General features: G+C 42.7%; 1 protein-coding gene across 2 annotated transcripts; it reads left to right on the forward strand.

Moving 5' to 3' along the window:
- The first annotated feature begins 2,442 nt into the window (after positions 1–2,442).
- TRMO (tRNA methyltransferase O) lies at positions 2,443–25,747 on the forward strand. 2 transcript variants are annotated; one of them, XM_073664405.1, is made up of 6 exons: positions 2,443–2,691; positions 3,571–3,692; positions 4,351–4,525; positions 8,514–8,671; positions 9,686–10,249; positions 25,041–25,747. In XM_073664405.1, the coding sequence occupies exons 2-6, from the start codon at positions 3,626–3,628 to the stop codon at positions 25,256–25,258; spliced, it is 1,182 nt and encodes a 393-aa protein (XP_073520506.1). In that variant the 5' UTR covers positions 2,443–2,691; positions 3,571–3,625; the 3' UTR covers positions 25,259–25,747. The 2 variants fall into 2 exon arrangements, with proteins under 2 accessions (XP_073520506.1, XP_073520497.1); XM_073664396.1 differs by lacking the exon at positions 3,571–3,692.
- Positions 25,748–27,885: the final 2,138 nt, after the last annotated feature.

A 27,885-nucleotide genomic window follows, 5' to 3' on the forward strand; every position in this document is an offset into this window, starting at 1 on the left:
TTCTGGGGTGATAGACGGCGTAGTCATGGCTTCTTGGGCGATAGACGGCGTAGTCATGGCTTCTGGGGTGATAGAAGGTGTAGTTATGGCTTCTGGGGCGATAGACGGCGTAGTCAAGGCTTCTGGGGGCTATAGACGGCGTAGTCATGGCTTCTGGGGCGATAGACGGCGTAGTCATGGCTTCTGGGGGCGATAGACGGCGTAGTCATGGCTTCTGGGGTAATAGACGGCGTAGTCATGGCTTCTGGGGTGATAGACGGCGTAGTCATGGCTTCTGGGGTGATAGACGGCGTAGTCATGGCTTCTGGGGTGATAGACGGCGTAGTCATGGCCTCTGGGGCGATAGATGGCGTAGTCATGGCTTCTGGGGCGATAGTCATGGCTTCTGGGGCGATAGACGGCGTAGTAATGGCTTCTGGGGGCGATAGACGGCGTAGTCATGGCTTCTGGGGCGATAGACGGCGTAGTCATGGCTTCTGGGGCGATAGACGGCGTAGTCATGGCTTCTGGGGCGATAGACGGCGTAGTCATGGCTTCTGGGGCGATAGACGGCGTAGTCATGGCTTCTGGGGCGATAGATGGCGTAGTCATGGCTTCTGGGGCGATAGTCATGGCTTCTGGGGCAATCGACGGCGTAGTCATGGCTTCTGGGGCGATAGACGGCGTAGTCATGGCTTCTGGGGGCGATCGACGGCGTAGTCATGGCTTCTGGGGCGATAGACGGCGTAGTCATGGCTTCTGGGGCGATAGACGGCGTAGTCATGGCTCCTGGGCGCGATAGACGGCGTAGTCATGCCTTTTGGGGCAATAGATGGCGTAGTCATGGCTTCTGGGGCGATAGAAGGCGTAGTCATGGCTTCTGGGGCGATAGACGGCGTAGTCATGGCTTCTGGGGGTGATAGACGGCGTAGTCATGGCTTCTGGGGGCGATAGACGGCGTAGTCATGGCTTCTGGGGGCGATAGACGGCGTAGTCATGGCTTTTGAGGCGATAGTCATGGCTTCTTGGGCGATAGACGGCGTAGTCAAGGCTTCTGGGGGCTATAGACGGCGTAGTCATGGCTTCTGGGGGCGATAGACGGCGTAGTCATGGCTTCTGGGGTAATAGACGGCGTAGTCATGGCTTCTGGGGTGATAGACGGCGTAGTCATGGCTTCTGGGGTGATAGACGGCGTAGTCATGGCTTCTGGGGCGATAGACGGCGTAGTCATGGCTTCTGGGGCGATAGACGGTGTAGTCATGGCTTCTGGGGCGATAGACGGCGTAGTCATGGCTTCTGGGGCGATAGACGGCGTAGTCATGGCTTCTGGGGCGATAGATGGCGTAGTCATGGCTTCTGGGGCGATAGATGGCGTAGTCATGGCTTCTGGGGTGAAAGACGGCGTAGTCATGGCTTCTGGGGTGATAGACGGCGTAGTCATGGCTTCTGGGGCGATAGACGGCGTAGTCATGGCTTCTGGGGCGATAGACGGCGTAGTCATGGCTTCTGGGGCGATAGACGGCGTAGTCATGGCTTCTGGGGCGATAGACGGCGTAGTCATGGCTTCTGGGGCGATAGACGGCGTAGTCATGGCTTCTGGGGCGATAGACGGCGTAGTCATGGCTTCTGGGGCGATAGACGGCGTAGTCATGGCCTCTGGGGCGATAGATGGCGTAGTCATGGCTTCTGGGGCGATAGTCATGGCTTCTGGGGCGATAGACGGCGTAGTCATGGCTTCTGGGGGCGATAGACGGCGTAGTCATGGCTTCTGGGGCGATAGACGGCGTAGTCATGGCTTCTGGGGCGATAGACGGCGTAGTCATGGCTTCTGGGGCGATAGACGGCGTAGTCATGGCTTCTGGGACGTTAGACGGGGTAGTGATGGCTTCTGGGGCGATAGACGGCATAGTCATGGCTTCTGGGGCGATAGACGGCGTAGTCATGGCTTCTGGGGCGATAGACGGCGTAGTCATGGCTTCTGGGGCGATAGATGGCGTAGTCATGGCTTCTGGGGTGATAGATGGCGTAGTCATGGCTTCTGGGGCGATAGATGGCGTAGTCATGGCTTCTGGGGCCATAGACGGCGTAGCCATGGCTTCTGGGGCCATAGACGGCGTAACCATGGCTTCTGGGGCCACAGACGGCGTAGTCATGGCTTCTGGGGCCACAGACGGCGTAGTCATGGCTTCTGGCGCAGTCTTTGCTTGATCCACAGGAAATGACTGTCTCAGGTCAGAACTCTTTCTGTATGCCAGGCCACCCCGAGGGGTTTCAAGAACACTGGTGTGAGACCATCAGTAGCTGCTGTATTAGAAGCAGGGGAAGCTGTGACTGGAGCGCTATTGTGGGACATCTCTGTCATACACACTTATGCCGAAACCTGCAGCTGGTAGGGCGTTGTTATGCCATCTGTGTCAGGGACGCTTTCTGGGGCCACAGCTGTAGACAGCACTGAGCATGAGCGTCAGCAGTAAGTGACTCACTGCAGGGCGGGACGCCGGACGCGTTACCTCAGCCCGTCACGTGACTGCTCCTGGTGCACGCTGGGCTCTGGGTTACCGTTGCACTACATAACCCTGCACAGACACCACACCGAAGCACCACCATCCTGAAGCACCTTAGAGGACAGTGCCAGGAATATGGATGCTGGAAAATGCGCGAAAACTGTGCACGGAAAGCCCACACAGTCCGGGATTTCTTCACTCGAGACAGGTAACCAATCACGGGGTGACTTCCATAACACGTGATTGACGGCCAGCCGCAGCCATCTTTAGTGTGGGCGGGCGGTTATGTAGAAGTGCTATGGGCTGGCCATGAAGCCCCATAATGACCTACTATTCCTCCCTTACCTATGGACTGTTTTTGTTTCACCACACACGTGTTTTTTTTTGCTCCATTATTTCTACCTGTCAGGAATCCTGTCCATATACTGAGGCTTTACACTGACACAACTTTCCTACAACTTGTATACATGCTCCTCCATTGAAGTAGGTGGGGGAAGGGTCACTGTCCTCTGTTTTGTCATCTGAACAGAAGGTGACAACTATAACCCCTTATTTCTCCTTCACTTTCTTTCAAAAGACATAACTTTGTCTATCTTCCCGTCCACAGCCGTGTGAGGGCTTCTTTTACTTTTTTTGACAGGACAAGTTTTAGTTTTGAATGATATCATTCATTTTCCCATCGAATCTACTGAAAAATGGGATTTTTTTTTTTAAAGTATTATAAAATGGTGACAAACATGCAATTCTTTTTTGTGTTTTGTTTTTACAGCAGTCATTGTGCGGTAATGAGCTGTGAACACGTCATTGTGTGGGGAGCTGACGTTTTCATAGATCCCATTTCAAGCTTCATATAATGGTTTCATCACTTGTCTTGATTAATTTTTGGGCGATGCGACTGAAAAAATGCAGTTCTGCAAATTTAAGGTTTTTTTTTACTCGTTATGGTGTTTATTGCATGGGTTAATTTAATTTACGGATGCGGTGGTACTATATATCTTTTTTTTATGTTCTTATTTTTAAATGGGGGAAAAAGAGGGGTGATTCGAATTTACATATTTTTTTTCTTTCATATTTATAAAATCTGGAGAGGAGTCAGCAGGAGGTATGAAGAAAGGAGCAGGAGATAGAAATGACAATATTATATGAAGCAGAGGGGACAGGAGCTCCACCTTACCAAGGGATATTGTGCAAAGCAGGGCTGTGGAGTCGGTAAGCCAAACCTCCGACTCCGACTCCTCAATTTCCCTTACACCAACTCCACCACTCCGACTCCCTCACACATGGCTCATGTTTAAATGATAAATTTACTGTAGCACAGATTCATCTCCGCTAAAAGTCTAGACCCTTAGATCAGGAATAGGACAGTCATATGTGCAACATTATAGGTTATATTGGAAAAAACTGGTGACAGGTTCCCTTTAATGGGGCTCATGCCCATGTGGATCCACGTCTTTTCACACTGCACATCTACAGGCTGAAATCTGAGTGATTTCTGCCTCAGATTTTGCATTAAAATGTGTCGGGTTTGTAATGCGCAAATCAGACATATAGATTTACCTTCTAGCATGAAATATAGTTCTAGATCCACAGTTACATTTCAGGCAAAATACTTGAGTTAGATGCATGTCCCATTTCTCATTAGTGGGATTTGCATCTATTGTACAGTACATTTAGGACCATTCCCGTAGATTAGCCATATCTGTTTGCGATGGGAATGCTACCTTTTTAAATAAATAGCAATCATTCTGTAGTTGTTTCCATACTTATCTTGTTTCTTCCTTGACTTCTTGAATTTCTACCTTGACCATAAAGAACTTGATTTCTAGTTTGAAGAAAGTTTACTCATCCTTTCATTTCATTTTAACAGGAAATGTGTTAACACAACCGATTGGATACATTGAATCCTGCTTTACTGGGAAAAATGGTACTCCCAGGCAGCCATCTATTTGCAGTTTATCTCGTGGCTCCTTAAGAATTAGCAAAAAGGTCTTCAATAACCCCGAGCATTCACTTATGGGTCTGCAACAGTTTTCGCACTTATGGTGAGTTGTTACTGGAAGGCAGAAGCTCTTTTCTTGGCATTTATTTGATCTTGTCACCTGGCAGAACTCCACATATAGTAAGGTAACCCTCAGTTATGAGCGCAGTTCCCTACAGAGCACATTTATTGGCCAATATGCACTCTTTATAGTGTGTAATAAGTAAAATATTAGAAGTACCTGATTCTGGCTGTAGTACTCTTGAAGTGACCGTGGGCAAGGCCGCGCGTTGGTATCCATGATCTGGACCAGCATGATCCCCACACACAGACTCTACCTTGATAACCGTATCTTTACTTGTATACATTTTTAACACAGCAGAACACAGTAAATGACAACCGTAAATGTTCACAGCAATAACGTGTACTTATAAGCTGACCCTCACTGTCCCTACTCACACGTTACCAGTCCTTTACTCCAGAAGGATGTGTCCCCCGTCGCAGGCCTGTCTGTCTTTGCAGGAAGGCGTCCCAGCCGAAGAAAACAGGAACAGCAGACTTCGCTGAAGGAAGGAATACTTCGGCCTCTCGCCAGAGGTCCCTCTTACAGTCTCTCTGATCCGGGTAGTAGCTCTTGTAGATTCCCTTATGTGGTTCACACTCCAGTAGCGGGGGGTGTAACAGCTGAATCCTTCAGCAGTGCGGAAGCTGGGGAAAACTCTGAGGATAAGGTGTCAGATAACAGAAACCACGTTGAGAGTATCCTCTAAGGCACACACGAGGACCTGCACTCCGTCCTGGTTCTTTTCACAGACTACCTCAGACTCTTTGCGCGCTTTTTTTTCTTTCACTTTGCTCACGTGACTCTCCAGGGAGGGACCCAGGAGACTCAGTCTTTTTCTCTGTCATCACACCCTGTGCAGGTGCAACCTCTGGCCACAAGGTGGTAACACCATCCTGCGTAATCATTTCTGTCACAGGCTCTATCTCAATTATCACAGAACAGCCAGAGCCTGCCAGCTCACTACACTCTTTTATGCTATGTCAGGGTTTATCAACTTGTAGCACTTCCAACATTGGACCCAGCTACTCTGGAAAACATGACTATTGTAAAATCACCTCTATATGGTATCCTATGCTGATCTATAAAACATTTATCTCCTTTCCACAGGATATGTGATGAATTATGATGACTTAATTCTAGGGATGTGTGAATATATTGGTGGTAACACAAGTGTACTATCGCACCATTCAATGTCCGTGGGACTAATGGAATTAGTAGAATTCTGTACTTGTTTATCTCTGTCTTTCTCATAAACATTGAATTGATCTGCAGTGTGTGTGTGCATGGCCACTGCTTCATCCATACTCATGCAAAACAGGGCTCCTGTTATAATGGATAGTATGACCCCTAGTGGCCATACTTTTGCATGTTGTGTCTTCACCTCTGTATACTTATAAAAAAAAAAGAAAAAATAGATTGATCTCAGTAGGAGAAACAAAATAATAATCTTGTAGTTATGATACCTTTTAATGGCTAACAAAAATAAAATAAGTGATGTTACAAAGCAAACTATCGAGACTTCATGGGTCTCTTCATCAAGCATGGTATAACAAAGTATCTCAAGAAACACAAATATATACAGTACAGACCAAAAGTTTGGACACACCTTCTCATTTAAAGATTTTTCTGTATTTTCATGACTATGAAAATTGTATATTCACACTGAAGGCATCAAAACTATGAATTAACACATGTGGAATTATATACTTTACAAAAAAGAGTGAAACAACTGAAAATATGTCTTATATTCTAGGTTCTTCAAAGTAGCCACCTTTTGCTTTGATGACTGCTTTGCACACTCTTGGCATTCTCTTGATGAGCTTCAAGAGGTAGTCACCGGAAATGGTCTTCCAACAATCTTGAAGGAGTTCCCAGAGATGCTTAGCACTTGTTGGCCCTTTTGCCTTCACTCTGCGGTCCAGCTCACCCCAAACCATCTCGATTGGGTTCAGGTCTGGTGACTGTGGAGGCCAGGTCATCTGGCGTAGCACCCCATCACTCTCCTTCTTGGTCAAATAGCCCTTACACAGCCTGGAGGTGAGTTTGGGGTCATTGTCCTGTTGAAAAATAATTGATGGTCCAACTAAACGCAAACCGTATGGAATAGCATGCTGCTGCAAGATGCTGTGGTAGCCATGCTGGTTCAGTATGCCTTCAATTTTGAATACATCCCCAACAGTGTCACCAGCAAAGCACCATCACACCTCCTCCTCCATGCTTCACGGTGGGAACCAGGCATGTAGAGTCCATTGTGCGTCGCACAAAGACACGGTGGTTGGAACCAAAGATCTCAAATTTGAACTCATCAGACCAAAGCACAGATTTCCACTGGTCTAATGTCCATTCCTTGTGTTCTTTAGCCCAAACAAGTCTCTTCTGCTTGTTGCCTGTCCTTAGCAGTGGTTTCCTAGCAGCTATTTTACCATGAAGGCCTGCTGCACAAAGTCTCCTCTTAACAGTTGTTGTAGAGATGTGTCTGCTGCTAGAACTCTGTGTGGCATTGACCTGATCTCTAATCTGAGCTGCTGTTAACCTGCAATTTCTGAGGCTGGTGACTCGGATAAACTTACCCTCAGAAGCAGAGGTGATTCTTGGTCTTCCTTTCCTGGGGCGGTCCTCATGTGAGCCAGTTTCTTTGTAGCGCTTGATGGTTTTTGCAACTGCACTTGGGGACACTTTCAAAGTTTGCCCAATTTTTCTTACTGACTGACCTTCATTTCTTAAAGTAATGATGGCCACTCATTTTTCTTTACTTAGCTGCTTTTTTCTTGCCATAATACAAATTCTAACAGTCTATTCAGTAGGACTATCAGCTGTGTATCCACCAGACTTCTGCACAACACAACTGATGGTCCCAACCCCATTTATAAGGCAAGAAATCCCACTTATTAAACCTGACAGGGCACACCTGTGAAGTGAAAACCATTTCCGGTGACTACCTCTTGAAGCTCATTAAGAGAATGCCAAGAGTGTGCAAAGCAGTCATCAAAGCAAAAGGTGGCTACTTTGAAGAACCTGGAATATAAGACATATTTTCAGTTGTTTCACACTTTTTTGTTAAGTATATAATTGCACATGTGTTAATTCATAGTTTTGATGCCTTCAGTGTGAATGTACAATTTTCAAAGTCATGAAAATACAGAAAAATCTTTAAATGAGAAGGTGTGCTTGGGACAGTAAGTGTGAAAGTTTTATTGTCCCAATATCCATGTAAGATCAGAGACCTGGTGCCCTCCTGTCTCTGGAGCAGATTCCTCAGATTCTGTAGTAAGTCATAAATCCATGTGACAGATTTAGTCCTGTGTGGAGGGTATCCAAGATTGTGATAATTTTTTTTTTTCACAGACCCTTTGGTGTTTTTGTGATTTGAAGTGTAACGAAAATAACAATCTCCTATGAACGCCAGCTTGTGGCCGGCGTTCATAGGAGATTCCCAATGACAAGCACAGGGGTCTTCTAACACCCTCGGCTGTTATCACAACACTTTGGTGCCCCACAATCACTTCACAGGGGCGCCGATGGGCGGGACTTGTGATGCGCTTCCGGCCAGCGAGTGTTAAATGCAGCTGTCAATCACTGACAGCGGAATTTAACTGGTTAACAGCCGCGGGTGGATCTCTGATCTACCCGCACCTGTTAGAGGCATATGACAGCAGATCAGCTGTCATGTGTGGGGAAAGATGCGGGCTCCGTGTTGGAGCCTGCATTAAAGGCAGGGACAAGACCTTGGAAGTACCTATACATCCAAGGTCGTGAAGGGGTTAATACACAATAAAATATCTATTGAACATTTTTTGCATTTAAATATTTTATTTTGCTAGGTTAGGAGTAGATTACCAGTTATTGGCAACAAAAAAAAAAGTTTTCTTTCCAAATTTATTTCTTGTTAGAGCAGCATTTTGACTACTGATCTGTATAACTATAAAAAAAGCTTGTGTATGTTTTTTGTTTTCTTACAATCATGTATTATATTTTTTAAATCTCATAGGATTTTGTTCATTTTTCATAAGAATGGGCATTTAAGTTGTAAGGCAAAAGTCCAGCCTCCGAGACTTAATGGAGCAAAGACTGGTGTATTCTCTACAAGAAGTCCTCATCGGCCCAATGCAATTGGTCTTACATTGGCTAAACTGGATAAGGTAGAAGGTAATGCTAATTTACTTTAAAGTTTTCATTCTTTCAACATTGAAGGGGACATTTCTCTGTGTCAAAAGTGGGCAGTTTTTGCTCTAATTTTATTCCCGCTGCTCCCCTGAATATCCCCCGTTCCTTTAAAAAAAAAATAAAAAATCTGCCATACGGTTCCAGAGATATGGACCTTTTTATTTGGTGCAAATTTTTTTGGTCTCTACCAAGCAGGCATGTCTTACAAATTCTTAGGGGACATGTCTCTAGACTGCGTGAGCCACACTCTCTTGTTAAGGACCTTAAAAATAAGCACTAAATAAAATTTTCCACATCTCTGGAATTGCATGACGGATTTAAAGGGAGCCTGTCAGCAGGTCTTTGCTATGGAATCAGAGCTGCATGATGTAGTGGCAGAGATCCTGATTCCTGCGATCTGTCACTTACTAGACAGCTTGGTGTAGTTTTGATAGAAGCTCTGTTATCCCTACTGTAGATGTCAGTGGTCAGAATGCAGAGCTGTGTATAACCCTGCCCACACAACTGATTAGCAGCCTTCTGTGTACACTGTGTGTTGTCAGCGAGCTGCCAATCAGTGGTGGAGGCGGGATTACACAGATTAGCTGGACTACCTGGCACAAGCCACCTAGTCCAGCAGTGATAATCTCCTGTCATAAAACAATGATTGTATTGAAAATATTGCAAGATGCTGAGCAAATGAGACATCGCTGGAATCGGGCTCTCTGCTGATACATGATACTGCTCTCAGATTACATAGAAAAAAAACTGCTGACAGATTCCCTTTAAAAAGAAACAAAATACTTAGGGTAGCAGAGGGTATAAAATAAGAGCAAAGACTGGTCACTTTTAATCTACTGACAGGTCGCCTTTAAGGGAAAATAGTGGCACGATTTCAGATTTTATGACATGAATAAATACATTTATTCAGAATGTCTACATCCAATTTCTTCATTTGTTGGGTTTTCAACTCTGTATTTTTTGGACTATTATTTCAGTTACCTTTTTTTTTCACAGGTGACACCATCCATTTATCTGGAATTGATATGATACAAGGAACACCAGTTATCGACATAAAGCCTTACATTGCGGAGTACGATTCACCGCGATCTACAGTTTCTCCAACAGAGTATCTACAAGAAGATGATGGAGATGTTTCCAGTGCAGTGTTACAGACAAATGGTTCTGAGCAACAGCAAGAAACAACTGTTCAGGCTGAAAATAGATCTTTACTGGGCATGGATGATACATCTGCAGATAAATATGCTATATCTGACATAAAACAGGAAATATTCGAAGGAGTAGCCGCCATAGAGACTGCTAAGGAACCATTTCTTGCTGCTAGCTCTCAGCAGGCGATTTCACCCAAACAGCTTGTAGAGGACATCAAGACATTGAGACCTAGTGAAGACCTACCTTATGATGGAAGTGGAAGCTTAAGTAACGCCAGCGACAAACCCATAACTGGTGACAGTTTTGTCCCAAAATGGGTAACAGACTCACCTGTGCCCAATTTAACAGTTCGATTTACAGCTCACTCAGAAAAGGAATTACGACGGTTCAAATCACCATGTGAATTGGGTATGATGCAAATATTTTAGTGTGCTCTGTTTTTTTGTAACTGTATTATTAAGTTTTAATGTACTCATAATTGTTCTCATGACAGGTGAAGAAAAAAACGTTTTGCATTTGAGAACAGTTATTGTGTAAAATTGGTGTGCAGGGCTCGGCTAGAGATATTCATTTTTCATATACGACCTCTTTATTTCATATTACGACCTTTTTCCTGTAGTAATACAGCATCAACTGCCCAATATCTGGGCTACATAATGCCATCTGCTGAAGAAGGCATCCATAAATGGTGCAGCACTGTTCCCCAAAGCTGCTGTTTCAATAAAGTCTATATTGTATACATATTGTACATATTCCACTGTCTACATAGTCTTTTTGAGTATTTGATACCCTACTGTATTACCACAGGAAGGTAGTAGAATAAGCTTATGAATAATATAATTGAGTCTTGCACAACATTAATTTTTACATGTAATTAAAGGTCCACTTATAAGTATACCTATGATTTATTTATATATATATATACAGTACAGACCAAAAGTTTAGACACACCTTCTCATTTAAAGGTTTTTCTGTATTTTCATGACTTTGAAAATTGTACATTCACACTGAAGGCATCAAAACTGTGAATTAACACATGTGTAATTATATACTTAACAAAAAAGTGTGAAACAACTGAAAATATGTCTTATATTCTAGGTTCTTCAAAGTAGCCACCTTTTGCTTTGATGACTGCTTTGCACACTCTTGGCATTCTCTTGATGAGCTGCAAGAGGTAGTCACCGGAAATGGTTTTCACTTCACAGGTTTAATAAGTGGGATTTCTTGCCTTATAAATGGGGTTGGGACCATCAGTTGTGCTGTGCAGAAGTCAGGTGGATACACATCTGATAGTCCTACTGAATAGACTGTTAGAATTTGTATTATGGCAAGAAAAAAGCAGCTAAGTAAAGAACAACGAGTGGCCATCATTACTTTAAGAAATGAAGGTCAGTCAGTAAGAAAAATTGGGCAAACTTTGAAAGTGTCCCCAAGTGCAGTTGCAAAAACCATCAAGCGCTACAAAGAAACTGGCTGACATGAGGACCGCCCCAGGAAAGGAAGACCAAGAGTCACCTCTGCTTCTGAGGATAAGTTTATCCAAGTCACCAGCCTCAGAAATCGCAGGTTAACAGCAGCTCAGATTAGAGACCAGGTCAATGCCACACAGAGTTCTAGCAGCAGACACATCTCTACAACAACTGTTAAGAGGAGACTGTGCAGCAGGCCTTCATGGTAAAATAGCTGCTAGGAAACCACTGCTAAGGATAGGCAACAAGCAGAAGAGACAAGTTTGGGCTAAAGAACACAAGGAATGGACATTAGACCAGTGGAAATCTGTGCTTTGGTCTGATGAGTCCAAATTTGAGATCTTTGGTTCCAACCACCGTGTCTTTGTGCGACGCAGAAAAGGTGAACGGATGGACTCTACATGCCTGGTTCCCACCGTGAAGCATGGAGGAGGAGGTGTGATGGTGTGGGGGTGCTTTGCTGGTGACACTGTTGGGGATGTATTCAAAACTGAAGGCATACTGAACCAGCATGGCTACCACAGCATCTTGCAGCAGCATGCTATTCCATCCGGTTTGCGTTTAGTTGGACCATCAATTATTTTTCAACAGGACAATGACCCCAAACACACCTCCAGGCTGTGTAAGGGCTATTTGACCAAGAAGGAGAGTGATGGGGTGCTACGCCAGATGACCTGGCCTCCACAGTCACGAGACCTGAACCCAATCGAGATGGTTTGGGGTGAGCTGGACCGCAGAGTGAAGGCAAAAGAGCCAACAAGTGCTAAGCATCTCTGGGAACTCCTTCAAGATTGTTGGAAGACCATTTCCGGTGACTTACCTCTTGAAGCTCACCAAGAGAATACCAAGAGTGTGCAAAGCAGTCATCAAAGCAAAAGGTGGCTACTTTGAAGAACCTAGAATATAAGACATATTTCCAGTTGTTTCACCCTTTTTTTGTAACTATATAATTCCACATGTGTTAATTCATAGTTTTGATGCCTTCAGTGTGAATGTACAATTTTCAAAGTCATGAAAATACAGAAAAATCTTTAAATGAGAAGCTGTGTCCAAACTTTTGGTCTGTACTGTGTAGATAATACTCAGTTTCTTCCTGAAAATGATTGCAATCACAAATTCTTTGGTATATATATATATATATATATATATATTACTGCTCAAAAAAAATAAAGGGAGCACTTAAACAGCAGAATATAACTCCAAGTAAATCAAACTTCTGTGAAATCAAACTGTCCACTTAGGAAGCAACACTGATTGACCATCAATTTCACATGCTGTTGTGCAAATGGAATAGACAATAGATGGAAATTATTGGCTATTATCAAGACACACTCAAAAAAGGAGTGGTTCTGCAGGTGGGGACCACAGACCACATCTCAGTACCAATGCTTTCTGGCTGATGTTTTGGTCACTTTTGAATGTTGGTTGTGCTTTCAAACTTTTGGTAGCATGAGACGGACTCTACAACCCACAGAAGTTGCTCAGGTAGTGCAGCTCATCCTGGATGGCACAGCAATGCGAGCTGTGGCAAGAAGGTTTGTTGGGTCTGTCAGCGTAGTGTCCAGAGGCTGGAGGCGCTACCAGGAGACAGGCTAGTACACCAGGAGACGTGGAGGGGCCCGTAGGAGGGCAACAACCCAGCAGCAGGACCTCTACCTCCGCCTTTGTACAAGGAGGAACACTGCCAGAGCCCTGCAAAATGACCTCCAGCAGGCCACAAATGTGCATGTGTCTGCACAAATGGTTAGAAACCGACTCCATGAGGGTGGTATGAGGGCCAGACGTCCACAGATGGAGGTTGTGCTCACAGCCCAACACCATGCAGGACGCTTGGCATTTGCCACAGAACACCAGGATTGGCAAAGTGGCCACTGGCGCCCTGTGCTCTTCACAGATGAAAGCAGGTTCACACTGAGCACATGTGACAGACGTGACAGAGTCTGGAGATGCCGTGGAGGGCGATCTGCTGCCTGCAACATCCTTCAGCATGACCCATTTGGCTGTGGGTCAGTAATGGTGTGGGGTGGCATTTCTTTGGAGGGCCGCACAGCCCTCCATGTGCTCGCCAGAGGTAGCCTGACTGCCATTAGGTACCGAGATGAGATCCTCAGACCTCTTGTGAGACCATATGCTGGTGCTGTTGGCCCTGGGTTCCTCCTGATGCAGGACAATGCCAGACCTCATGTGGCTGGAGTGTGTCAACAGTTCCTGCAAGATGAAGGCATTGAAGCTATGGACTGGCCCGCCCATTCCCCAGACCTGAATCCGATTGAGCACATCTGGGACATCATGTCTCGCTCCATCCACCAACGTCACGTTGCACCACCGACTGTCCAGGAGTTGGCAGATGCTTTAGTCCAGGTCTGGGAGGAGATCCCACAGGAGACCAGCTGCAACCTCATCAGGAGCATGCCCAGGCGTTGTAGGGAGGTCATACTGGCACGTGGAGGCCACACACAATACTGAGCCTCATTTTGACTTGTTTTAAGGATATTACATCAAAGTTGGATCAACATGTAGTGTGTTTTTCCACTTTAATTTTGGGGGTGACTCCAAATCCAGGCCTCCATTGGTTAATAAATTTGATTTCCATTGATGATTTTTGTGTGATTTTGTTGTCAGCACATTCAGCTTTGTACAGAACAAATTATTCAATGAGAATATTTCATTCATTCAGATCTAGGGTGTGTTATTTGAGTGTTCCCTTTATTTTTTTGAGCAGTGTATATATTCCAAGGAGTAAAAGTTGTGGAATTATGGAAATCAAAGGATTGAGAGACATGTTACTGATGTAGGAATGGAAACAAAATTTTCAAAACATCTCCATTTATTCAGTATCCAGAATGAGTGCCACATGCAAAAATACATGCACTTGCACACCTTGGCCTATTATCAGTGAGGCTATTCATGGTTGTCGGAGGAATGTTCTCAGATGCCAAATGCACTTGGGCACACAGTTCATCAAGATTCCCTGCTGGCAGCTCCCTTTTCAGTTGTTGACCAATAACATGCCACTGGAGCTTGATGGGAGACAAGTCTGGAGATGCTGCAGGCCATGGTAGCACATTTAGGCCAGCAGTGGATTCTGATGATTTTCATGTTCAAGTGTGTATTAAGCATGGCAAAATATTTCTAAACCGTAAATAACCTCATTGCTAGTATGCCAAGGCGTGTAAGTGAGTATATTTCTGTGCTTGGTGCCCGTACTCTATACAAAATAAAATGTGATGTTTTTAAAAATGTTGTTTGTTTTTTGTTGTCTGTCATTTGCACATCATTAACATGTTAATTGAACTGTGATTTCCATAATTCCACAACTTTTCCTTTTTGGCTACAATTTCAATGTTGTGGAGTGTATTAATGTCATACTATATCTCTGTAGGAATCAGAGCTCATTTTTTTTTTTTACAGATTCCCTAGTCACCAGCTTCCATTAACACAGATGTTGAAGGGAAGGTTTATATTTAAAGTGGCTATCTGGTCACAGCATATTGATCCACGAAAAAGGTCATTAATATAAAATTGGTGCAGATCTGACACATGGCCAGCAATCAGCATCCACGAGATCTAACACTCTGAATGAAGCTGCCCTTTCCAGGTCCATTCAATGTGTAGCGTCTGCTGCCCTGATCTGCAGATCAGCTCTTATACTTTTGAATAATCTGTGACTGGTCAACCACTTTAAAGGACATCTGTCAGTATGATCAATCCTTCTAAGCTGTCTATGTGGGCATGCAGGTAATAGTAAGCTGAATAAAATCATACCTTGATATCTGCTCCAATGTCTTATTCCTGGGAAGTTCAAGTTTTTCTTATATATAAATGAGCTGTTAAAATCTATGGGCCGGACACTAAGCTGCATAGAATCTGTCTCTAGAGCTTATTTTAAAAATTAGTGTGAGACTTGTAATGACTGACACTCTGCTTTCATAACCACACACAGCTCTGCAGTAAGGTCTGAACTCACACAGTACAGCAGAGCTGACTCAGTACAGCAGAACTTTGTCTCTTAAAATTTACAGCAGCACTTGTCAATAGTGCTGTCAGCACTGCTGCAGAGCTTTGCCAGATTATAACCAACACAGTACAGCAGAGTTGAACCTCGTCTCATTATAAACATAGCAAGCACGTTTGTAATTGTCTTTTCACAGTGCAGTCAGCTCTGCTGTATTACCCTTCCCTCACACTGGTAGCCTCTGAGATGAAAGCTGAAGCACTGTGAGAGTACTGCAGCTTCAAATGTTTTTGTAATGAGACAAAGTTCAATTCTGCTGTACTTTGCCGTGAGATCAGAACGAAGCTTTGTGTGATTATGAGAGCAAAGTGTCAGTCATTCTATGTTTCACACTGGTAATGCAACTTTTCATTGAAAATAAGCTCTGTAAGCAAATTATCATACAGACCTGTGTCCGGCCCATAGATCTTAACAGTTCATTTGCTTTGAAGAAAAATGTGGGTCGGATCGCAGATAACCAGGTATCACTTTGTTCAGCTTCTTATGACTTGCCCGTATAGATGGCTTAGGAAGGTTAATCATACAGACAGATTCCCTTTAAAAATGTAACATGTAAGGCAGAGATGGCAGAGGGTGCCACTGGTGTTCTGTGAACCCCACTAATTGCTAAAATGAATGGACCACACCACACTGTGCACCTTTAAAGTCTGTCAGATAGTTTCATACAGTAGGCATAAACCATCTACATGAAAGTTGGGACGTTGTGTACAATGTAAAGAAAACAAGAAGGCTATGATTTGTAAATCTCTTATAGACTCATTTTATGCAAAACAGAACATAGAGCACATATCAGAAGTTGAAAGTTAGACATTTTTTCCATTTCTTTTGGAAAAAAAACTCATTTAGAAGTTCATGGCACCAACACGTCTTGAAAAAGTTGGGACATGGCCATGTTTAACATTGTGCAGCATCCCCTCTTCTTACAAGTCTGTTAACATCTGGGAAGTGAGGAGACCAAATGCTGGATTTTTTGGAGAGGAATTTTGTCCCATTGTTGTCTCATGCAAGATTCCAGCTGCTCAACAATACTGGCTCTTTTTTTGCCAGATTTTTTTCATATTGTGCCAAATGTATTCTATTTGTGAAAAGCCTAGACTGCAGTCGGCCATTTCATTACCCGAACTCTTCTTATGTGTAGCCATTCTGTTGTGCTGGGTTTAATAGGTAGTAAAGAGTAACCGTTGTTTTAATTTTTAAATCTATAGTACATGTGAAAATAAGCAACTCTGTAATATATCTTATCAGAGAAATCTGCTTCTTTCTCTGCCGGAATTGATCAGTCATTATCAAAATTGTCAGTTCTGAGGTAAAATCTGTATTGAGTGAAGACAGACTTTCCCATTACTGAGACAGGAGATGGCAGCTACTACTTATACAATTCTATGTAGATAGAAGCTAGATCTCCTCCTCCTCTCCTTTCTATCTACATAGAATCTTATCTGTAGCAGCTGCCATCGCCTGATGAGAGTTAAGGCCCCGTCACACATAACGAGATCGCTAATGAGTCACGGTTTTGGTGACGCAATAACGTTCTCGCTAGCGATCTCGTTATGTCTGACAGGCAGCAACGATCAGGCCCCTGCTGTGAGATCGCTGATCGTTACAAAGCTTCCTGGACCATTCCTGGGTCGTTGCACTCCCGCTGGGCAGTGTTCATCGCTGTATTTGACACCTTATCAACGACCTCGTTAGCGATTCAGAACTGAGACATGTAGAAGTGCATAAATTGGACTTTTCTGCGCTGCTCGTCCCCGATTGGTGGTCGCTACTGCGTCCTTGTTTTTTTCAGATCCCACCAGCGTTCTCCGGCTGTGACTCCACTTTGAAGAAATCAGGCATCTTTAGCGAGGTAGGTATTGTTTGGGGTCTCAAATGAGTTTCCATTTTTAATGGAGACGCAGTAGAGATCCCATCTGACCGGAGACGCAGTGTTAAACCAAGGCCACCCGATCAGAACGTAGTAGCGTCCACCAATTGGAGATGAGAGGGGCGCGGAAAAGTAATTTTATGTACGCCTTTCTGACATAGTACAGTCCCTATCAAGGTGTGGATCGTTGAAATAGCTGCTGTGTGAAAGCGTCCCAACGACCGCCGAGATCGTTGGTTAGATCGCTGGGGCGGCCGAAATCGTTGGAAAGTTCTGCATGTTTGACATCTCCCCAGCAATCCCAAAACCGTGACGCAATAACGATCTCGCTAGCGATCTCGCTAGCGATCTCGTTATGTGTGACAGGGCCTTTACTCTTTAAGCATTGTCTTGCTAAAATATGCAAGGCCTTCCCTGAAATAGATGTTGTTTGGATGGGAGCATATGTTCTAAAACCTGTGTATAATGCTCAGCATTGATTGCGCCTTTAACCCCATAGTGACTTAGCTAATTTTGACTTTAAAGGAAACCTGTCATCAGGATTTTTCTAAGTAAACTACAGGCATTGTCAGGTTGGTACCGTGGCGTCTTGCGGTTGTTGTTTAATCTGTGTTTGCAGTTTTGAGTTAATTAGATGCTAAAGACCACAATATTAACTGCACAGGCACAGTATTTAAAATAGGAGGCAGGCACTGAAGGTTCAGAGACCCGTCATTTAAGTCCAGACTCCAGAATGATGATGATGATTCCAGAGCACCAAAAAAAAGACCCGTCCATAGTCACGGCCCAAAGCAAGAGCATCGCATTAACTGAAAACTGCAAAAACAGATTAAACAACAACCACAAGATCGATTTCTTCAACCCAGGTATCATTTTAATCAGTGTAACTGCGCCAACCTGACTGCCTGTAGTTTACTTGGCAAAATCCTGATGACAAGTTTCCTTTAATGACCAGGCCAAATTTTTGAAATCTGACCAGAGTCATTTTATGTGGTAATAACTCTGGAACTCTTCAATGTATCCCAGTGATTCTTAGATTTGTTTTTTTCTTGACATAGTGTACTTCATGGTAGTGGTAAATTTTGGTCGATATGATTTGCGTATATTTATGAAAGTAACTAAAATTTGACAAAAAATATGAATATTTTGTCAAGTTTCAAACTTAAAATTTGTATGCCCTTAAATCAGATAGTTTTACCACACAAAATAATTAATAGATAACATTTCCCATATGTCTACTTTACATCTGCATCATTTTTTAAACATAATTTTTTTTTTGTTAAGAATTTAGAGCCAGTAAAAGTTGACCAGCAATTTCTCATTTTTCCAACAAAATTTACAAAACCATTTTTTTAGTTACCACATCACATTTGAAGTGACTTTGGGGGGGCTGTATGACAAAAAAATACCCAAAAGTGACACCATTCTAAAAACTGCACGCCTCAAAGTCCTCAAAACCACATTCAAGAAATGTATTAACCCTTTAGGTGCTTCACAGGAATTAATGGAATGTGGAAAGAAAAAATGAATATTTTAACATTATTTCACAAAAATTTTACTTTAGCCCAACATTTATTATTTTCACAAGGGTAACAGGAGAAAGTAAACCACAAAATTTGTTGTGAAATTTCTCCTGAGTACACCGATACCCCATAAATGGTAGAAAACTACTGTTTGGGTTCACGGAAGGGCTCATAAGGGAAGGGGCACCTTTGACTTTTTGAACGCAAAAATAGCTGGAATCGAGAGCAGAAGCCATTTTGCGTTTGGAGAGCCCCTGATGTGCCTAAACAGTGGAAACTCTCCCATGAGTGACCCTATATTGGAATTGATCTAGTGTTTTTCAATGAATTTTTATAAAATTTGTTGTGCAATTTCTTCTGAGTACGTTGATACCCCATATGGAGGGGGGAGTACTGTTTGGACACACGGCAAGGCTCGGAAAGGAAGGATTGACTTTGGAATGCAGAATTTGATTCCCTTGACCATCAGCATGTTGTCACTACATTGAGCTCTGCTCTCACCCTTTCTGAGCTGCTGCCCAATTAGCATTCTAGGGAGGCCTCTCTGATTTTTGCGGACAGTACCGCATAATGTGGTAGATCGCACAGAGAGGGACTTGAAGATTGGGATGCTTTTATAAAAGTTATCTATGTAGAGATGATAATCTTGATCCACTAATTCCCACACAATTTTCCCACTCACTCCCAGGACAGGGTGGTGTTCAGAGGGTTGAATCCTGGTGTCATAAACCCCTAAACCTGTGGGTGTACCTTGAGGTACTCCCACACAGTTTGTAGAGCTTAATTCCATGCCTGGCCCTCTTACTGGAAATGTATTAGGGACTAATCCACACAGATGTCCCTTTGGGGAACATACACCTCAGCCAACTTGTTGCTGAAGTGATCAATGACCAGCCAAACTTTGAAAAATCGGCCAAAGTTGGGGTCATTTCTGGGAGAACACCGTGCATTATCACTGTAATGCAAAAATTTGTGGATGCCCTCAAAGCATAGCATAGCCATGTGGAACAGTGGAGTGTTATACAAAACTGTCAACACTCCAATATTGCTGAATTTATGGCTTCTTCACTATCCCCATGTGAAGAACAAGGCCCCAAAACTTCATTATTTCTTTGGCGTCTACAGGGGTCCAGTATGTAAATGATGAAGTGGGATTTTGGGATAAAAATTGTACGTACAAATTTGTCTGCGACACCATGAGAAGAGAAGGTGGTGGAAAAATAAAGGAAGGTGGGATCCTCTCCCTCACTATCAGTGTCACGATATGTGCCCACGATGTGTCCGGGCCTGTGGCTTCCGCTCCATTTTACGCAAATGAGCGGCGGCTATTTTTTTTCACATGTAGACTTTCCTCATAGAGGTTAGATTTATGGGGAAAGCCCACAAGTGGACCCGCAAGAGAAATTGACATGCTGCAGTCTGGAAAGACGCGCCACATGTCAGTTTCCGCAGGTGTGCCACAGACGCATAGTCGACATGGGATTTCTACAAATCCCATCCACTATGCTGTAACATCTGGCCGCTGTGGGTTTGACACTGCATAAGTCTGCAGTGTCAAACCTGCAGCGGCTCCGGATCGTGGGCACACAGCCTCAGAGGCAAGGAAGGTGTATGCCTCCTCCGATGAAAGCCTGGTTTCGGAAGAATGGGACATTTTTTCACGTATGCGGTGTTTGTGTGTGTGTGTGTACCAAATTTTATTCAGGTGTGTGAGTATTTGCTGTAAATTTTTTTATTTAGAAAAGAAAACAAAAAAAAGGAAAACATCTAGAAGGAAAAAGATAAAAATGAAATAAAAAGAATATAAAAATTTGGTAAAATTAAAAACAAACTTACTAAACAGATGTCAGTAAAAAAAAAAAAAGACTGAACGCCAGCAACTGTCTGACATTAACCCTTACTATATTTAATAATAAATACTGTAGAAGAAGCTGGTTACTACAGTATATTTTTACTGTCCCTAATCTAGTCCTATCAACTAATCTTAATTTTTTTTTTTCACACACACAAAAAACCCCAACGATGAGCGATGTGTCGCTGATCAGCTCTCGACGGCTGTAGGACTCGCGCATGGATGTGATTCTTTTTTTCCGCTTTTCTATCTGACACTAACCGTGACTAAATTCAGCTAAAAAATACTATAGCAGACGCCGATTAATACAGTATATTTTTACTGTCCCAAATCTAGTCCTATAAATTAATCTAAGTCTATGTGCGCATGTTCAGTATTTGATTGAAGAAATTTCTGCAAGATTTCTACACCTCTTGGCAGCAAAAACACTGCAGAAAAAACGCGCATTTTTGCTGTGATTTGGTGTGTTTTTACATGCGTTTTTTGATGCGTTTTTGTACAGCAATGACTGCTTTTTGGAGCTAAATAAAGATATTTGAAAAAAGCATGGGACATTGCTTTAACCCCTTTACAGCCTGGGACATATTATTATGCACCAAGCTGTAACCCCTGGTTCAGTGAGGGCTCCGGCGGTGAACCGGGCACATGTCAGCTGATTCTTACAGCTGATATGTGCCCGCAACAGCCGCGGGTGGAATTGCGATCCACCCTCGGCTGTTAACATGTTAAATGCCGCTGTCAATCTCTGACAGCGGGATTTAACATCGCTGCGCTGGAAGCACGTCACTTACCCCGCCCATCGGTGACCCCGTCACGTGATCGCGGGTCACCGATGCGTGGGCATGACAACCCTGGGTCTGCAGCAGACTCCAGTGGTTGTCATGAGCTGATCGCTATGAGCGCCACCTAGTGGTCGGCGCTCATAGCACAGGAGCATTTCTGCTACATAGAGGTGATCTGCTGATCACCTCTATGTAGCAGAGGCGATCAGACAAGTGCTGCTTCTAGTCTCCTATGGAGACTATAGAAGCAAGCAAAAAGTGAAAAAAAAATGTTTTAAAAATATCTAAAAGTTTAAATCACCCCCTTTCGCCCCATTCAAAATAATAATAATAAAAAAAAAAAACACATACACATATTTGGTATCGGCGCGTTCAGAATCGCCCGATCTATCAATATAAAAAAAAAATTAATCCGATCGGTAAACAGCGTAACGAGAAAAAAAATTCTAAACGCCAGAATTAAGTTTTTTTTGTCGCCGCAACATTGCAATAAAATGCAATAACGGGCGATCAAAACATCGGATCTACCCCAAAATGGTATCAATAAAAACTTCAGCTCGGCGCGCAAAAACTAAGCCCTCACCCGGCCCTAGATCCCGAAAAATGGAAACGCTACCTGTCTTGGAAAATGACGCCATATATATATTTTTTTTAGCAAACTTTGGAATTTTTTTTCACCACTTAAATAAGAAAGAACCTGTACATGTTTAGTGTCTACGAACTCGTAATGACCTGGAGAATAATAATGGCAGGTCAGTTTGAGTATTAAGTGAACGTGGTAAAATTTTTTAAAAAAAAACATCTGTGGTATTGCACTTTTTTGCAATTTCACCACACTTGGAATTTTTTTCCTGTTTTCCCGTACACGATATGGTAAAACCAGTAATGTCGTTCAAAAGTACAACTCGTCCCGCAAAAAATAAGCCCTCACACGGCCATATTGACCAAAAAATAAAAACGCTATGGCTCTGGGAACAAGGGGAGCAAAAAACGAAAATGCAAAAACGGAAAATCCCAGGGTTGCAAAGGGGTTAATCCTTGGATTACCGTCGGACCTTGGGTGAATATATTGGTTAATTTAAATGATTAAAGAATGTGTCTGTTGTAGTTCAAATAAACTGTTTTATTTTGTGTGTGTGTTTATTCAACTCTTTACTTTCAGGTTTAGTAATGAGGGTGTGTTGTTGACACCTCTTCATCACTAGACAAAGGGCTTGGTGTCAGCAACACATAATTCCATGATCCCTAATCCCATTTAAATATGAAGTGTCATTTCTGGGGCAGTTGAGGGCTCCTATTTTTAGCCTAGGAAGGGGCCATTAGGCCAACATGACAACCTGGCTAATAATAACAGCTCACAGCTGTTTTGGTTAGCCGCTACGTCCCCACGATCAGCAACCAGCAACGCTGCGTTCTAATGCTGTACTTGTTTTGTCATTACATGCAGATCTACCGCATGTAATGACATTTCAATAGGTCAAAATCTGCTACAGAAATTGACATGCAGCGGGGGAGTTTATGCAGCGTCAAAAATAAGTACAGTGGGAATGGGATTTCTTATAAATGAAAGAAAATGAAAAATTAAATTAAAAAATGGCGCGGGCTCCAGTGTCATTTTCATAACCAGCAGAGTGAAAGCTGACCGCTGGGGGCTGATATTACTAGCCAGGGAAGGGGCCATTAGCCAAAGATGTTGCCTGGCTATTAATAACAGCCCACAGCTGTTTGCTTAGTGTTTAATAGCTAGATTACAGGGGGGCCCCAGAAAAAAATTGACGTAGGGTCTCCCTATGAAATCTAACCACCAGCGGCTAAACAGACAGCTGTGAGCAGATATTAATAGCCAGGGAAGGGGCCATGGATCCTGGCCCCCTCCGAGGCTAATAATATCAGCCCTCAATGACCCGAAAAATGGCTCATCCATATGATGAGGAAGTTTGAATTAGGTAATTTTATTTTCACTAAAATTTATCAGCATGCATAAGAGACAAAGGGACAGTGACAAAAACGTTGTAAAAAATGCAGCAAAAAAATGCAGCAAAAAACAAGGAAAACCTGCTTTTTTGAGGCAGAAACTTTACTGTCTCGAGAGCAGGTGTTGCTGCAGAAAAAAAAAACGCAACGTGTGAACATAGCCTAAGAGATTTACAAATCCTTGCTCCTTACGCAGCAACCTATCTTTTTTGGAATTGAGATTTTGCTGACTGAATCACCGACTTTTGTGCTTGTAGGAGGCACTGGGGTAGCCCGTATTATATTTGGGGAGAGCAGAAATTTATTTTTTTTTGCTTCTGCAAAACCATTTACAGTGGTGGGTATGGGACTTTAATCCTTTCCAATATGCATATCACATGCTTGATGTTGATGTATAGAGTGGGCTCAAAAACTGCTTATACAGCTTCAACCATCTGTAACTGTAGGAGCTGAGCGAGCTCTGACCATGGCAGTTTAACCCCCCTAGATGTCTTAGTCACCACAACAACTGTATTGTTAGACAAGGGTCCCCCCCCACGGTGTGAACACAGGATGATGATGGAATGTCAAGATTAAAATGATAAAAAAAATAAAATTAAAATTGCCCCCTTTCTCCATTCATTATATAAAAAAACTGAGACTTTTTTAAACATAAACATAATTGCATCTGTAAAACTATTGAAATGTTATATTATGCAGTAAAAATACAAAAATTATAGATGCCAGAATTTCTGCACATTTTTCCTTTAAAAACAAACAAAACAAAAGGAATGGTAAGTAAAAATGACAGCACACCCCACACAGAACAAGTCCTGTACTTTCCAGGAGTCACCAGGAGATCACATTACCTAACTGAAGAAAAGTATACTATGAATTTAAAGATAGAAAGGAACAACCAGATTATATGTGATACTGTCTGAAACAGATATAGTGGGGGACTAGTTACATGATGAATTAAACAGCAAACAAACCTGGAGTGCTACTTTAAACCTACAATAGTACTCCTTTATTTAAAGGGATTGTCCAGGACTTATATTTTGTTTGTTGACCTATCCTTAGCATAGGTCAGAAATATCAGATTTGTGGGAGGTCTGACTATGACAGTGTATGCGACAGTACATTGGCCCCTTTTGGGTACTGCAGCTCAGATCCTATTAAAGTCAAGGGAAGCTGTACTGTAGTGCCTGAGAATTTCTACTATACATTGGTTGTGCACACCGTTCACTTTTGGCTGTCGCAAGACCTACTAATAAGCGAACGATAGGCTTCAAAGGGGTCAGGCCTCCATCAATATGATGTTGATAATCCATACTAAGTACGGTATATGTAATCCATAGCTCTGATGTTGACGACTCATACTAAGTATAGGTAATCCATATCAAAGAGGTTATATGAAATCGATGGGTGCAGTTTTCAGCTGATAATTGAGGGTGCCAGTTGTCGAACCCCTTTGATCTCATATTGATGATCTATCCATAGGATATGACATCAATATTTCAGTCCTAGACAACCCCTTTAAACTTGTGTCCCCACTTACATGCACACCTGTATACTGCCATCCAGAGTACATAACCCACTCTAAAACAGTGATATTCATTTTCAGAAATAGAAAATGTAGAATTTCTCATAATGATGCAAAGCACATCCATCTTTCTGACATGAGGGGATACAGATACAGCTGCGTCATCACATTGACTCTGTTTTTCTCTTTTCTTAGGAGAACCATCATTTCGCTTTTTTCAGTCTTTTGAGGAGGCAAAATATGCAATAGTTAAAGTCCTGTCTGCTGACCCTCGATCAGTCTACAGAAGAAACCATTGTCTGGATCGTCTCTTTTATTTCAGTCTTGATACCATTCACATCACCGTCTGGTTTGGAGATGGATTTGCAGAGGTGCTTCAAATACAACCTGTTGCAGAACAGGCTAAGCCTTGATCTAGTGGCCATAGAACTTCACTTTTCTATTTTGTTCTGTTGGTGTTCTCCACTTTCAGGCCGGTTCTTCTGAAAGCTCTATTTTCTTAGATGATGCGAGGGTACTAACTCAGTTCTGTTATGTACACTGTATATAGAAATGTGTCCTGTCGACAGGACTTGTTGAAACCCAGGGTTTCTGTTTATTTTTTCTAATAGGCAAATGGCTATTCTGTGTATGCTGTCGCAGCTTGGCAGCAGCAATCATGTCAGCAAAATGCACAAGCCCATTGTGAGCACGTACAGTATGTGGCCCAGGTGACTCTTAACTATATTTTTAGTATGAAGTTTTTATGCATATTTATACTATGTATGTTATATTATGTTGGAAATAAAAAAAATAAATTAGGATTGTAATTCATTTACTTGTCCCTATGTTCAAATAGTTACAAAAATATTGTTGAAATTTTATTATTATTTATTACAATAATGGAAAAAAAGAATGTATACAATGCGAAGTTTGAAGAATTTTGGAATGTCCTATACAGTACATCAGAGCAGTACAAATGCAGATCATCATGCCAGGTAGAAAATCTACCCGGGCAACTGTGCTTTGCTGTTAGCCCATCAGGCCAATTGCTTCTGCGAGTTAGAGCAAGCACCTACGACCATATAATGACAGCAGTGTATGCTCCTCCTCAACCTATGTTACTGGCTAGGAAAGTCGTGGCTACTTTGACTACTAGCTGAGTAAATGGGTAGAGCATGTGACAAATTTTACTTATAGGGTGGAAGTGGGCACTTAATCTGCTAATGGGAGTTCTATTAAGATGACTGGAAGAACAAATCCAAAGAGCAGGCGCGCACACATCAGACTACATTATGGAACAAGCCCTACAGCATGTACGATACTTCTTTTAGATCCTAACTTTTATACAGCTGTCTCCTAAACAGGGCAAATATTTCCTAGGCCTGCTAAACTTACGTCATATGCCAGAATATGATTTCCTGCTATTAGCACATTATTGGCCTCGAGCCATTCAGAGAAGTCCTCTAATTCATATGCACATTATTTTTTTGCTACTGAGCACCAACATGGATATCCCCAGCACTGCAGAAGACTTCTTCAGATCTGGAGTTTGGAGAAGAAAATCATATTATACGCTGATGATGTTAAGATATTTTTAAGAGATAGAATATTAGAAAGAACTGCACCGCTCTCTGATGACAATTTGTTTCAGGGCAGTGATAGAAGCTGTGCGGTGGCACTACTGTCACTTACCCTGCTTCTATCACCCACCCCCTGATGAAGTCTAATTTCAGTGAATGAGTCAGTGGGGACAGAAGCAGTGGGGGACTGAAGATGCACGGCAGCAGGGACAGAAGAAGTGTGGCGGTGTCATAGGAGCTTCTGTCCCTTCTCCATCACTGCTACTGAGACAGAACGTTAATTGGGGAAGGTGGGGAAAGGTGCTGTGCTAAGTGAACTCAGCGATGTCCCTTAAGACACTTCGTTTCAGGGCAAAAAAGGAAGCCATAGGAATGACAGCAGCTCCAGCCTGCTGGTGACAATTTATTTGAGAATTCACATTGCATGGTTGGAGACGTTGAACAAATTGTCATCGGAAGAAAAAAATACACAAATTAACGTAGAGAGGAAACAGTAGAGAATTTTTAATTGACTTGCATTAGAAAAGTGGTTCGATTATTGTATTAACTAGTTAGACATATAGTATGAATATCACTGTTAGTTTCGGACTACCACTTTAACCCCTTCACATCCTTGCGATTTTCCATTTTTCCGTTTTCGTTTTTTGCTCCCCTTCTTCCCAGAGCAATAACTTTTTTATTTTTCTGGTAATAAAGCCATGGGTGAAGGCTTATTTTTTGCACGCCGAGCTGACATTTTTATTGATACCATTTTGGGCTAGATACAGTGTTTTGATCGCCTGTTATTGCATTTTATTGCAATGTTGCTGCCACCAAAAAAATGTAATTCTGGCATAGGAGATTTATAATGACAGGCACGACAACCCATCGGTGCCCTGTGATTACGTGACGGGTGCCAATGGGTGTGTCTTATGACACGCTTCCGGTTCTCTCAAGTTAAATGCTGCTGTCAGAGAGATTGACAGCGGCATTTAACATGTTAGTGCACCCTTGGTCAAAATTACTGTTATTGTGAACAGTTAAGTAAGTTGAAGATGAAATGATCTCTAAAAGGCCTAAAGGTAAACATGACACATTTCCTTTGTATTTTAGAAAAAAAAAAATATATCCATCTTTTCCATTACAAAAAGGAAAATGGGTCAATGCAAAAGTTTGGGCACCCTTGGTGATGTGGGTGCTCAGATAACTTTGACCAAGGTTTCAGACCTTAATTAGCATATTAGAGTTATGGCTTGTTCACTATCATTGTTAGGAAAGGCCAGGTGATGCAAATTTTCCAGCTTTATAAAAACTGAGCATCCTCTAACCTTGTGCCAAAAAACAGCAGCCATGGGTTCTTCGAAGCAGCAGCCTAGCACTGTGAAAATGAAAATGGTGGATGCCCACAAAGCAGGAGAAGGATATAAGAAGATAGCAAAGCGTTTTCAAGTTGCCCTTTCCTCAGTTTGAAATGTAATTAAAAAATGTCAGTTAACAGG

This window comes from Phyllobates terribilis, unplaced genomic scaffold, assembly GCF_046119375.1.
Source record: "Phyllobates terribilis strain yellow unplaced genomic scaffold, ASM4611937v1 Scaffold_1__5_contigs__length_1240528914, whole genome shotgun sequence".
In the NCBI taxonomy this organism is placed as follows: domain Eukaryota; kingdom Metazoa; phylum Chordata; class Amphibia; order Anura; family Dendrobatidae; genus Phyllobates; species Phyllobates terribilis.